We start from the raw sequence: 14,114 nt of genomic DNA, 5'->3' as shown, positions 1-14,114 counted from the left end.
ATGACCTTTCCAAGGCCACAAAGACCATGTCTAGAGCGTGGATGTGTAGTATGTGGTACTGTAGATCCATCTGTGGCACCAGACACCACACATGCAGGCATTCCCCATGCTGCTACTTTGCTGAAAAAAGGGGCCGGCTCATGTGGTAGCAGTGTGCACTGCCCAAAACCAGAGCCTGGCCAACTGGAGCCACTCTGGCTGCCATCCAGACTCCCTGCTGCAGAAGCACCATGGTTGCAGCTCCCCTAGGCCCCCATAACCCCAAGTAGGCTGCTGGGGCCAACACAGTTACTGGCCCCAGCCTCCCCTACCCCACCCAGGGTAACCTGCCCCATGCCAGAGCATGCATAGCATGGGCGTTCCCCAGAGACAAGTAGCAGCGGCACAAGGTGTGCCACTGCTACTTGTCCCCAGGGAAATGCGCATTCCTGCTCGTCTGGACACAGCCAAAGTGTCTATACAGAGACAGATACATAATTTGTGTCATCTCCAAACTCATCCCTAAATCTGTGTGCTGCTACAAGACTCTGGATAGGAGGATATCATTTGGTATGTTATCTGTAAAAGCACTTTAAGTTATTTTCACATATATTTTCACATATAAAAGCATTATGATCATTCTTACAATAGTATGAATATGATAGTGCATTCTTACTACTGTTAACAAAAACCAGGTAGCAATGAACAACGTACGATATTACTCTGCAATTAACCTGCTAACGCAAAGAATTTTTTTTTCTAATTGTGGAGGCATAGAGTATCACTTAGGAATTGGAAGGGTCCATTGGAAGGGCCATGAAATCTAATCCCCTATTGCAGGTACCATGCCACAGAAATCTCTTACATAAACTTGCCCATATTAAAGCAGCTAGGTCTTTTGCCTCAACTATCCCATTAAGAAGGCTGTACTTGATTTGATTGCTCTGATGGTTAGGAACAGTCTTCTGATAGTTATGGCCATTTTATACACATTTGTTCTCATCCATTAGCTAAAACAGTTTTATTCTTTCCATCACATTTACTCTACTACAGGAGTGTAACTAAGGGTGGGTGCTCAGTAAAAGGGGGTGCTGGAATGGAGGCAGGCAAGGGGATACCAAAATGAAGGCAGGTAGCATAAAGGCTCCTGCCATGCAGAGAGCAAAGGTACCCTCATCAGCTTCCTCCCTCCCTCTCCTCCCTGCCATGAGAGGTGCCATTGCTGGAGGGGTACTGTCACTGCAAATAGCCAGATTATTCCTTTTCTGGCCCTGCAGCTGCTATCAAATGAAGGGCTTTGCATCATCACTCAGCATATAAATCTGTAGTGGCTGCAGAGCCAGGGAAGGGTCAACCTGGCTGTAGTAGCAATGCCTCCCGTAGGAAGGGAGGACAAGGCTGAGGCTGATGAGGAGACTGCTACACCCACTCCATATGGGTGGAGACTGAAGTCCCACTACCTCCATGCTTGCACCCCAGGACATAAATCCAGTCAGGTACGCCTCTGCTGCCCAGGGGGCAAACTACTGATATAATCATAGAGAGTAACTGTAGAGTGCTCCATTCCACTCAACATTTGGTTTATTAGGCTAAAGCAGCCAGGCCCTTGCATGTGGGTGCAGGTACATATAACAATTGAAACATTCCCAAATATCACTGATTGGGAACTGGTTCACAACTGTGTGTGAGATGTGACCACTCTGCCACCAGGGGTTGGAAGTGAGCACCTAGCCAAGTATGTCTTACAGTGGTGAGGGGGGAAAGAACCTTTACACCAAAGCTTTGTGGGTCCCAGGGTATTAGTGACCAGTAGCCTGGGGTGTTTTCATGTTTCTGCTTTCCCTTCTCCCCTTACACAAGTTCAATAAACTTCAATAGCATTCAATTGAAGTCTGCAGTGTGCTTCCTAAGGTCCAGGGGATTCTGACAAGTAGGGATCTACCTAAATTGTGCCAAAGTGCACTGTGCAGTGGCTCCTTTAATTTTCCTCCTTTTGCCCTGTGCCCCTCCTACACTGCTGATTGACCAAGAGGCCCCAGCAGTCCTGATGCTCATCACTGATCAGGTGGGAGTCAAAAACTGCCAAATATTTTGCCTCCCAGCTGATAAGGAGCAAGTGGCAAGTGGTGGGCCTGCCAGGGCACCTCCGCCCAACAGCAGCATAGATCCCTAATGATAAGCAGTGAGGTCATAGCTAGTTCTTAGGATGGCTTTTATTGAACAATTGAGCTCATTGATAAGGAGGACCAACAAAAACAAAAAGGAGGTGGCAGTAGCGCTCTGGCTGGCTACCAGAGCAACATTGCAGCAGGGTGGGCAGAGTGAGGGGCAATGCAGTGTGGGATGCCTGGAGGACTGACTAGACCAGTGCTTGATTTCCACACATAACGCTGAAGTAGTGCACTGCAAACCAGTTCAAAATAGTACCTCGCTTTCCAGGTATACTTTTCAACTATTCTGGGCAGCTTTAAACTGGCTTAACAAGCCTACAAGTCTCTCTCTCTCAGGTTTAAACCACATTTAAACAGGTCTGAGTGATACATGGCCCTGCCCTCAGTCTTCTCTTATTCAAATGGGTTCTCCGTTCCCCTGAACATCCCTGTAGTCCTTCTCTGAACCTGACTCAGCTTCCATTTGTTTTCCAATAAGCTTTTTTTTTTAATAACTTTATTTGTATGGTATCAAACACAGGTACAAGAAACTGGGCTCTTCCCCCAACCCTCCTATTTTTTTTTCTTTCAGAAGTCTAAACTCTGAATTCCTCCTATTACAACAGGTGATGGAGTATTTTCTGGTTACCATCAAAGAGCAGGATGCTAACTGGGACATACAGAGTGCCTATAGATATGATTGTTAATGTTCTAATTAGATTAATTGAGTTTGTTCCAGGATTAATCAAGTTTGCTCCACATTCTAATTAGAAAGCTCCAGCGTTGCCTCAGCATCACATGTATTAAGTCCTCCTGTGTTTCAAAATGGTGGGGATGCATTAACTAAAGCTTTGTTGAATAAGCTTTAGTTAAAGTGCCCCCATGGCCATTTTTAAAAGGGAGGGAGGGGGCTTAATACACATGACAGTGAGCTATTTAAATTAGAGTGGCTGTCCAGGAACCGTTTGTATTAAAACACCCTCCCCACTTCCGAGTACGTGTATAGGCAGCCACAGAGACCAGCCTGGAAAGAGTTGCATTTGTTTCAATTTCCGTTAATGTGCAAGTTGTGGAAGCGGTGATATTCCATGGAAAGTTAGGTTGGGCTGCAATAATGCATGTCCCATCAGCATCTTATTCAAACCTTGTAAATTAAAAAGTACAAAATATCTAAACTTACCTACCTTGATTGAGGAGTAAAAACAGTTGTTATACTGTAGGAAAGCAACATTGTTGCTGTCATGTTTTTACTACAGGGGAGCAAAAAAAAAAGAGAAAGAAATAGAAAAACTTCTATTCGTCTTATATTGACTTTTAGGAAAAAAACCTTTTCGTATCTGAATTTCAATGTTTTTATTAATGTGATATTATTGTGACTATACATTATTCATGGACTGCTTTATAACAGAAAATTCTCATTGTGATTTACATGTTTGCAACCTATTGGAGTGAATAATCTACCTGCTAGCAAAGTACATCCATTCAGGAGCATGGCAAGGGGGCTGTCCCTCTCCCCAGTCCTTTGGTTGTTCTGTGCATGTGCAATGAGCTCCAAGATCACTGCCCAATCGGCACAGGGTAGTGAGCTCTGAGCTCTCCAGCTGATCGGGATGGGCCTGCCCCAATAACTCTGGAGCCCAGAGGTTGAACGCTGCCACTATTCACCTGCCCCTTCCCTGCTAAATTTAGCAACAACAGAAAAAAAGCAACAAGTGGAGGTACTCATGCCCTGGGCTCTGGAGCCAGTGAAAACAGGAGCTCTGGACAGATCCTGCATTGAGAGCTCACATGCACAGCCAAAGTGGGATGAAACCAAGCTGCTGCACCCCCTCTGGATCTACCCCTGCCTCCATCTTTTAGATGGAGTAATGTGACCATTATGCATCAGTGCCAGTACACAGCACCTCTATTAAAAAGGGAAGTGAAAAATAGCAACTGAAGTTAAACAGAGACTGAAGAATGTAATTACTTAAACTGAATTATGAACAGGATAAATCAAATCTTGTGGCCATGGATTTAGAATCTCAGGACTCAAAGCATGCTTTCAGCTGCATACTCTTTCATTGCACTAGGCAGAAGGACTAATGACGAAGTGCCAGCACTGAATCACTACTAATTCTTGCAACACCAGCCTGCTTCACCGCCTTTATATGATTCTCTTCCAAGTACTGAACAGGCCCAGTCTTGCTTAGCTGTGGCTTCCACAAATGTTGAGCACATTAAGCATTAAAATAAGAGACTTTTAAAACTTTGTTTCTACAAAAAGCCTAGTATATTTATTCACTGTATTCATTACTTAACTTGGAATATCTTGATCGAATGTTTTTTTTTTCTTCTTAACTCTTTTGAGTGTTGATCTAAGACTACAACCCTAAATGATTAGCCTCATTTAAGCTGTAAAGAATTAGGCCCTTCAGAGACCTTTGCATATTAATAATCATTTCTAAGTCATTCCTGAATGCCTTCTCATTAGACAAGTGGATGGATGGAAGGAAGTGAACAAGTCCTATTTCTGCAACATGAAAAAATTAACAGGAAATCAAAATGACATTGTTGTTACTTTAAAATAAGTTAATGCATATTTTGTACCAGCAAATATACACACACACACACACACACACACATATATATATTAATTTCCATGAACCCGGTTGAGAATCACTGGATTAAGAAATGAGAGCAAAACTGAAGAATGTTCAGTTTTCATGGATTTTATCATGGAAATGCAATTTAAAAGACTGCATTCGAAAATGGAGGTGGGGGTGGAATCTTTTTGGTAGGTTTTATTGGTGTGTTTTCTTGAGGAAAAACAGACAGCTGACTGTCCAATATTCATTTGCAGTTCCAGTCACTTTAGAAAATGCACACTGTAACTAGGTTGTGTTTTACTTGTTCTGATCAGGCCTGATGAAGAATGTCTTGCATTGGAAACATAAGAACATGAGAAAGAATATAGAAACTGCAATTTACTGGGTCAGACTGTAGGTCCCTTTTGCCCAGTCTCCTGTGTCACACAGTGGCAGAGAGTAGATGCTGAAAGAGAGAGTGAACTGGATATAGCGGGGGTGGGGGGAGGGGTGTCCCACTGTTTCTCTCCCACTTGCAGCCTCCAATATTTTGGGTCTAGGAAGTTCTGATTCAGAGGCTGTATTCTTAAAGTTTGCCTAATTCTATCCCAACTATGCAGTTGGCCCAATCAAAAACATCACCCTAACAAATCCTTGCCTTCTTAAGAAAAAAAAACAATTCTCAAGGACAGAGGTGACTTTTTCCCTCGAAGTGGCTTATTAAACACAGCAACAAAAGCATCCAGAGGGCTACCACAGGCCCAATCCAGATGTGCCCGCATGTAAGTCCCAACATGACGGTAAGGATTAAAAACAGCTGTGGCATGGGCAAGCCCAGAGCTGGCTTTGCTCTAGTGCCCTGGGGCAGTCACAGTTACCTGGAAGGTTTGCAGGCAAGCAGGTTCCATATATAGCAACTTGTTCCCCTAACAGCCTGTTATGAACCCACTCTGTTGGTTCTTCAGCTTTCCCAAAGCAGCTGAACAAAGGCAAGACCCAAGCTAATGCAGTGCTGGCTAGCAGGGTCCAAGCCTCCTGTAGGGATGCACCTCCCTGCACCCAGCAGCACCAGGGAGGAGGGAACACATGGGCTGCAGCTGAACCCAAGCCTCCCCCTCTCAGCTGAGCCCAGAGCAAAGTGCCCTCAGAGGGCAGGTGCAACCAGGCTCCACGCTGCTTGGGTGCCCTTCCCAGTCCTTTCCCCCTTGCACTCAGCTGGGTTTTCTGGCTGCAGAAAACTCCACCCTCATGCAATTCAGAGCCCACTGGGGAGGGCTTGTCCCTGCAGGCAGAATAGTCCTGGCCAGCACTCCCATGACAGCTGAGGAACTTTCACCAGCTAACACCCACTCAAAAGTGACACCCATGATCCCAAGGTGGACCTTACCCTACTGTTCTCCTGCTATATGGAGTCACTGTCAGGTCTACTGTTCCCTTGCCTATTTCACAGGGCAGAACCCTGCTTCTACTCAGTCCATGGGCTGACTTTGGGGCACAGTCCATCATCTCCTACGGGAAAGGAAGGACAGGGCTTATTCATGCTGTTCACAGAGGGAATTAGCCTGTTAGTCTAATGTCAGTCAGAAGGCAGGGTAGATTTGATTTATAGATTTCTTAAGATATACAGAGAGAGCAGAAGGTTTCATGAAGCCAAGTTCACTGCATCAGACGCTGTGAAAGGACCCCTGCTGCTCCTACAGGGGAGTGATGTATCAGGAGTATTGCTTGGACTCCAGGTTATAGCCTCTTTCTTAAATAGTTGAGAATACACAGATGGTGCAACTTGATGCAACAGTGTGACATTTCCTTTTAAATCTGTCAGTTCCAGCTATTGTAATTTCCTCATCCCACAGGATATTGCCTCACTTTTACATAAATACAATGCATGAAATTCTCATTTCATTATATGCAATGGTTTTGTACACATACCATATCTGAGAGTCATAGAGAAGTAGGGCTGGAAGGCACTTCCAGAGATCATCCAGTCCAACCCCCTGCTTAAGGCAGGTTCAGTCCTATCCAAACCATCCCATATAACCATAATCTAAACTCTACATATGACTACCCTCAACCCTGACACAACATAGACCTAACATCCTAATCTGCCACAATTAAACCAGGAGAATGGCAGCCAATGTCCTGCTTCTATAAAATGTTGCCAACATACGCTCAAGAGGTCTAGGGGTATCGAGTCATGCCTCCCACTACAGAGGAAGGCACAAACTCCCACAGTCCATACCAATCTGGTCATGGGATAAAATTCCCTCCTGACCCCAAATGTGGTGATCAGTGAGACCCTAAGCAGAGGGGCAAGACCTTTAGCCAGGAACTCTGGCTTTGCTCCAAGCAGGAGAATAGGCACACCCCAGTTAAAGTCCCCAACCTTAGCTATATCCAACAACCAATGCCTCTGGGGAGGTTTAAAAACACTCTGACACGTATAGCAGGAAAAAAAAAAAAAGGGGGGGGGGGGGGAGAGGGCAGGAGCAACCAGCAAAGCCCAGAAGCATGGGATATACCCATGGTAGAAAATGTGCACAGCTGTACCTAGATCATGCACAACCACTGGCTGTCCAACCTCTTTTTGACCAACTCCAGTGATAGAGAGTCCACAACTTCCTTAGGCAGTCTATTCTACTGCCCATTGGCCATGCACTGGGGGTGCACACGGGTGCACATGCACCCCCTGCAAAAAGGTGCCGCTGACGCTGCCAGCAGTGCCTGCAGGCTGTCGCCACTTGCCCCTACCCCTGCTGCTGACACCGCCAATGGCATCTGCGGGTGGTCCCCAATTGCTCCTAGCTGCCGCCGACACTGCCGGCAGCATCTGCAGGTGGTCACCACCCCTCCCCCCCGGCACTGACAGCCCCGTGGCTGCCTACAGGAGCTCACCGCCACCACGTTCCCGCCAACAGGGCCACTGCCACCTACAGGAGTTTGCTGTGCCCCCCCAAACTCCAGCAGCACGTGGCATTCATGCTACTGCCTCACCATTCTTACAGTGAAGAAGTTTTTCTGGCTATCTAATCTAAATCTACTTTTGCTGCAACTTCAAGCCAGTGATTCACATCCTTCTCTCTGGAGCAAGAGAGAAAAGGAGTTTTCCCTCTTCTTTATGGCAGCCCTTCAAGTATTTGAAAACTGATATCCTGTCCCCTCTTAATCACCTTTTCCACAACCTGAATGTGCCTAGCTCCTTCAGCCTCCTATGATTTACCTTCCAAGCCTTTGATTACCTTTGTTGCCCACCTCTGGATACCCTCTAAATTCTCAATGTCCTTTATAAAAGTGGAGTCCAGAACTGCACACACTGCTCTAGACAAGGCCTAATCAGTGCTGAGTACAGAGGCACTATCACTTCCCATGTGTTGCACCTAATGCTTCTGTTGATGCAGCCTAAAACTACATTTGCCTTTTGTGAGGCTGCGTCACGCTGCAGGCTCATATTGAGTGTGTGATCTATCAAAGACACCCAAGTCTTTGCCATTGTGCTGCCATCCAGCCAGGTGTCACCCATGATATATTTGTGTTTATGATTATTCCATCCAAAGTTTAGCACCATGGGCAACTGATGCCTCCTGATATGGAGAGGGGGGCGCACCAGCAGCCGATTACCAAAACTGGAAGTGCTGCCGGCAAACCCAGAAGTGTCTCTGGTGTTTCTCTCAGCGCCCCCACAATCTCAGGGGGAGTAGCAGCTGTCACCCCATACTCCTCAGCCAGCAAGGGCCAATCTCAGAGGGAGAGCATATGCCCCCCCATGTGTCACCTATGTGTAGCACCTTGCATTTTTCTGCACTGAACTTTATCCTGTTAGCTCTAAACCAACTTCCCAATCTGTCAAGATCCTTCTGAATTATGCTTGTATAATTATGTTCATAATCCTTCCCAGTTTTGCGTGATCCACAAACTTGCTTAAAAACCGGTCTGTGCTAGCATCCAAAAAGCATGTTGAACGGCACCAGACCTAGCACAGGCCCTTGTGGGACTCCACTCCTGCCATTCTGACATAGACCTGTTAATAATTACCCTTTGTTTACAGCTATTGAGCCAGTTCTCTATCCATCTTGTAGTAGTTTTATGTAGACCACATTTCTCCATGTCCAAATTCCACTCTTTTCCCATTTGGTTTGTATTAAAAAGGCCTAGTTTGTTTGCTTGTTTTTAAATAAAAATCCAAGTTTAAGTAAGTAGGCACCCTTTCAGCTAGTGTTTCCTAATTGTATTTATTATAATTATAAAAATAGACCCAAATATGGCTTTTCATTATTATTTTTTTTAATCTACTTTTTACATCGGAGATAGAAAACATCAACTTTTGAACTTCTCATGGAGGATTCTGACCACTTGAAAGACCTGAATGGTGAAGTTAAAGGTAGGTGGAATCTAACCTTGCAGGGCTGTCACTGCCCCTGGTGGGAGGGAGAGAAAGGTTGTTAACCAAGGCAGAATTCAAAAGCTGCAATCCCAGTTTAGGCTTCCAAAGATGTCCCTGTCTGAAATATAGTCAGAGTCAGTGGGCTCCAACAGATCCAGATCATCCATCATCAGTGTAGAAGCTAGGGGAGAAATACCTGGCCTGGAAAAGAGCCAGATGACAGGCTATATATATATCACAGACAAAGAGATGATGTAGTGGGATAGCAGTTGGTTGAAGCAGACTTCAGCTGCTTGCTACAGGGTCCCTGGAGTGCAACTTACCTTAGAAGAACAGCTTGCATTCCTCTACCAGCCACAATAGAAGATGGCAAGAAGCTCTCTCCAAGGAGAAAAGACCACCAAAAGCCCTGAGACAAGGTCACTGAGCTCTACTAGCATTGGAAGCCAAGGCCTGATATGAAGTTGCCGAAATATTGTTTGTATAGCTACCTGTTCACTCCTTGCTGACCATGACCCATCTGGAGGGCTGAATCACAAAAACAGGTAGACCTCACAAAGCTGCAGTGGCTGTTGCCAGAAGAAAAACTGTTATGCCACATCCAGCCACAAGAGGAAGAAGGTGGACCAGGCAGTTTAAAGCTGCCCTTCTACAGTCTCAGGCTACCTTGTTCTCCCAGGAATTGTAGCTGAGGTCTGGGTCTGAGCTGGAACTGTCTGGGCTCAGAAACTGGGCCTGAAGGTTTGATACTGCATATGGTCACAGCTTGTATTCACAAGGACAAAAGGGTCTATATACCAACCTATGTTCCGCCACAAAACTGTTGAATTCTTGGCAGAGCCACACGCAGGCATAGGCTAGCCGGGTGGCCGCCTGGGGCCTGGACAGAAAGGGGGCCTGAAAATAGTAATTTTTTTTATTATGATCATCATTATCTGTGGCAAAGGGGGGCCCAATACTAAAAGTTCACCGGGGCCACCAGGAGTCTAGGTATGGTGCTGATTCTTGGACCCGTAAAAGTTGTACAGACAGATACTCTCTTCGTTTTCATGAAACAGAATCCTTCACTCAAATGCAATGAAAGGACAAACTGCTGCTCAGCTTGTTAGGCTGGTTCCAAAGCTTAAATCTCAGTTGCCTAGCTAAATGCTTCTCCAAACAGATTCTTCATTCCACTTAATATTTTTAAATGACAAATCACCAGAGACTAACATAGCACCATCTCACCAACACATCCATCTCACTATTGTAACAATTAACAGGAGCAGCAAGTGAGGGACGAAATTGTGATAATACATCCAGTAGTGGAAGAGTAGTCAGCCATAACTCTCTGCAAATAAAGAGGTTTGGGGATATCACTAGAACATGATAATCATGAAATAAAGTTACAACTCTGACACGTGGTGGAACTAATAGAACTCCACCATCTATGCTGTGGTCCCACTTCCTGGCTGCTGGAGAAGGCTGAAAGCAAATAAGGAGAGGCTACCAGAAAGCCTGAAACAGAATCTCTTATAAGGGCTGTTAATGTATAGTATAAGGAAACAAAATTGTCTATGATTAGTATGTTGTGGTAAAATACCTATGAATGAGTTACCTCCATGTATATACATTGGCAATATATGTATGTATATTGCTGAGCTACCAGCAGCAGCATTGTGGTCAGCTATCAGATGCACTGGTGGCTATTTTTTACCCCAACAAAGGCTGAGTTTCTAATCATATCAACTAGGGCAAAAATAAAAATATCACTAGGATAATCTAATGTAAACCTGGACCCACATAAAGAGAGAAGCAGTCGTTTTTCTTAACCTTCTTTTGTTTAATTTTCTGGGAATTGCTACTCAGTTTCTCTTTTGAAAATATATCCTTTCAAAAGCTTTTCAATATTCTCAAAGTTCTGCTGTGTTTGGTAGTTATTCTGGTATCCTTATAATACCTTCATCTTCAGTTATGCTATTGCCCCACAAGAAGATCCTGAACTGCTCTATGGGTTCTTTGCTTGTTTGTGCTTGTAGGCTTTTGCTTGTGCAAGCTGTTGCCAATAATATGTTTGAGGTTACCCACCATTTCCCTGCCATGTCAGAGGGTGTGGGTATTATGCAACAGCTGCATAATACTGGCAACCTCAAGTAGCTGTTTGCATCATTTGCCAAGGTAACTGACTTTTGCTAAGCTCATTTTTAAAAATTAAAATTAAAAAAGTAAATATTGTATGTTCATGGACAAGTTTGTAGAGGAAAATATATTTTCCTTTTCAGACCCTGTCTTGCCTGCAGGGGAAAAGTCCTATACATTATCTTGGTTTAAAAATGGCAAAAATAAAAGATATTAAGAAATATTTAACAAACCTAAGTAGTGGCTGACCTCTGAAATTATTTTAAAACAGAACAGCAATCTAGGATAAGAACTTAGAAATACCAGGACTGTTTTTCACCCTCAACTACAAAGAATTACTGAATCAGACTAGCTTTAGCAACTTATTTTCAAAACAAGAAAAGGAGTTTACAATTAATGATCAGACTACTTTGCATTTCCAAAGTATTCAACATCTTTAATTCCCAGCATTCCTCTTAGGTTAAGTATTATTCCCATTTAACTGGCTGGGGAACCGAAAGTTAAATCCTTGTCCCCTTTAATCAACAGGGGTTTTGCCATTGACTTAAAATGGGCCAGACTTTCCCTCTGAGTAGCCACTATTGAAAGGACTCCTTTCATGTCTCAAAATAGGAACAAGGACAACCTGTACTATTGTGGTTTTAGTTCCACATCAGTATTTGGGCTGAAATCTGTGCATGTTTAAAAAAGTGAATGACTTCCAAAACATGATGTTAAGAGATTCTTAACCTCCTCATTGTTAATCTAATCTCATTTGCTACCAAAGTAATTCCGTCCTTTTATTGTTGAAGAGCAGCATGTAGGCAAATGTATCCTCTAAACCAGGGGTGGGCAAAACGCGACCCACAGGCCAGATGCGGCCCACCAGGCCATTCTATCCAGCCCACAGGACCCCTGAAAAATTTAGAAAATTAATATTTATCTGCCCCTGGCTGCCTGTCACGCGGCCCTCGATGACTTGCCAAAACTCAGCAAGCGGCCCTCTGCCTGAAATAATTGCCCGCCCCTGCTCTAAACTACCTTTGATCAAACCCAGTTCAGAGCACATTGTAGGGCTGAAGTTGCTAAGATACGTATCATGATAAAACCTCAAGACTGTTACTTTTAATAATGTTGGCGAAGATTGACACCACACCTCCTGTGAAGACTGATAAGTATAAAGCCAATTCTAAGGCTTGGATTTGCTCCTTTCAAAGAAATAACAAATGTAATGTTAGGAATCGGAACCCGTCCTATACTTATATTCCTTTCCACTGGTCTTGCTTGCTCCAACAAATTTTGACATTTGCCTCAGAGCATGACTTACTATTATCTAGGAACTATATAATCATTTCCCACATCTGGTTAACTCTTTACCCATCTCTTCCAAATCATTTCAAAATGTCCAATAAAATTATGTTTAAAGTTCAATTGCCATGATATCACTCAAATGAAACATCTCCATCTTTCACTGTTCAGTGTCGCACATGCTGCCAATAAGGTCTGTACAGCAGAGATTATTTTTCTTTAAGCTCTGAAAACAAAAACATTCTTAAGTCTTTAATCCTCAAAAGTTTCCAGTGAAACGGCACTTTTACAACACACGAGAAATTCTGATAGTCCATCAAAAGAAAATGTGCTACCCAGAATCATTAAAATGACATGCCTCATCTTTGTCTTGTCTGAAAGGTGTGTTCAAGGTGACTGGTCGCAAAGGTAGTTCTGAAGAAGCAGAATACCTGGGTGGCATTCGGTATTGCACCTTTTTCCAAAATCTTGTACTTGTTAAGTATGATTTCTGTGTAATGTCTCCTTCCCATTGGATAGCTCCATGCTTTTGCTTAATGTATTTGATTGATTCTGGCATGTTTGTGTAGTCTATTGTTTTAGCTAGCTCAATCAAAATTACTTTAATTCCATCTCGGATGAGAGCATTGTACAAAACTAGTTGTTCTTCAGGAGAGTCCTCTAACAAATTGTAGCTTGATGTTTTTGGTTCTAAAACAATGATCAGTCTTCTGCTTTCTTTAATTGTTTCATCAACAACATTGACCACAGCTGTAAATATTATAAGGAATAATTAAAACACACCAACTTCTAAAGATATAAACATCTCTCTCTCCATTAGAAATAGATGTTTACTTTCCCTTACGCCAGCAGTCTTAAAGTGACAAAGCCAATCTAAGCATAGATACAGTAATACTGATATGAAAGTGCTTATGTGAATTTATTTTACTTCAGAAAAAAAAGCTATATCTGAATAAGCATGTTTATATTGTGTAATGTACCTATACTAGTCAGGTTTTGTTCATTAAAAAAGGATCATCCTTATTGACACAATTATATTGTTACAATTTTAGTTATAAATTTGCAATATAAAGTAAAACCTGATGCATTTTGGGGGGCAGGGGCTTGGTTGGGGTTTTTTTGTGGGTTTTTTGTTTTGTTTTGTTTGGGGGGGGTTGGAGTAACAAAATAAATTTTCAACATTGCAGATTAAAAACATGAATTTAAAAAGTCAACAAAAATTTAAATTACCTAGACCAGGGGTGCTCAAACCCAGCTCCATGGGCCAATGCAGCCCACAGAGCCATGGCATCTGACCCATGGGGCTCCCCACAAGTCAGGAAATTTGGCAATGGAAGAGTTGTGGCAATACAGCAACGCCCCCTGCTGCCAAATTCCCAAACTCCAAGCCCTGCACGGTGGGTCAGAACCAGGTCAACCACCATTCCCCACCATTCCGTGGGTCTGGGTTGAAGCCAAGTCAAGCCCCTATCCTCCTCCTTGCAGCTGTTCAGTCTCACTGACAAGTAAGCCTTTCCTCCTTCCCTACGTACTGCTCTCCCCTTATTTTTTGGCTAGCCTGGAGGAGCTGCTCCTAGGATCCCATCTCTGACCATGACTACATATTCCAAAGTGAGTTGGGAACAGACTGCTGCC

The 14,114-nt window shown here is 43.7% G+C and overlaps 1 protein-coding gene across 1 annotated transcript in view; it reads right to left on the bottom strand.

Annotated features, from left to right (window-relative positions):
- Positions 1-8,952: 8,952 nt before the first annotated feature.
- Positions 8,953-14,114, bottom strand: part of LOC102558330 (interleukin-1 receptor-like 2) — a 37,837-nt gene continuing 32,675 nt past the window's right edge. The window contains exon 11 of the mRNA XM_019485038.2: positions 8,953-13,229. Coding sequence (XP_019340583.1) covers positions 12,811-13,229 — 419 coding nt within the window. The 3' untranslated portion in view covers positions 8,953-12,810. The remainder of the gene's footprint in view (positions 13,230-14,114) is intronic.

Source organism: Alligator mississippiensis, chromosome 1 (assembly GCF_030867095.1).
Source record: "Alligator mississippiensis isolate rAllMis1 chromosome 1, rAllMis1, whole genome shotgun sequence".
In the NCBI taxonomy this organism is placed as follows: domain Eukaryota; kingdom Metazoa; phylum Chordata; order Crocodylia; family Alligatoridae; genus Alligator; species Alligator mississippiensis.
Note: the sequence above shows the minus strand (reverse complement) of the source record. Positions and strands in the feature narration are given on the sequence as shown.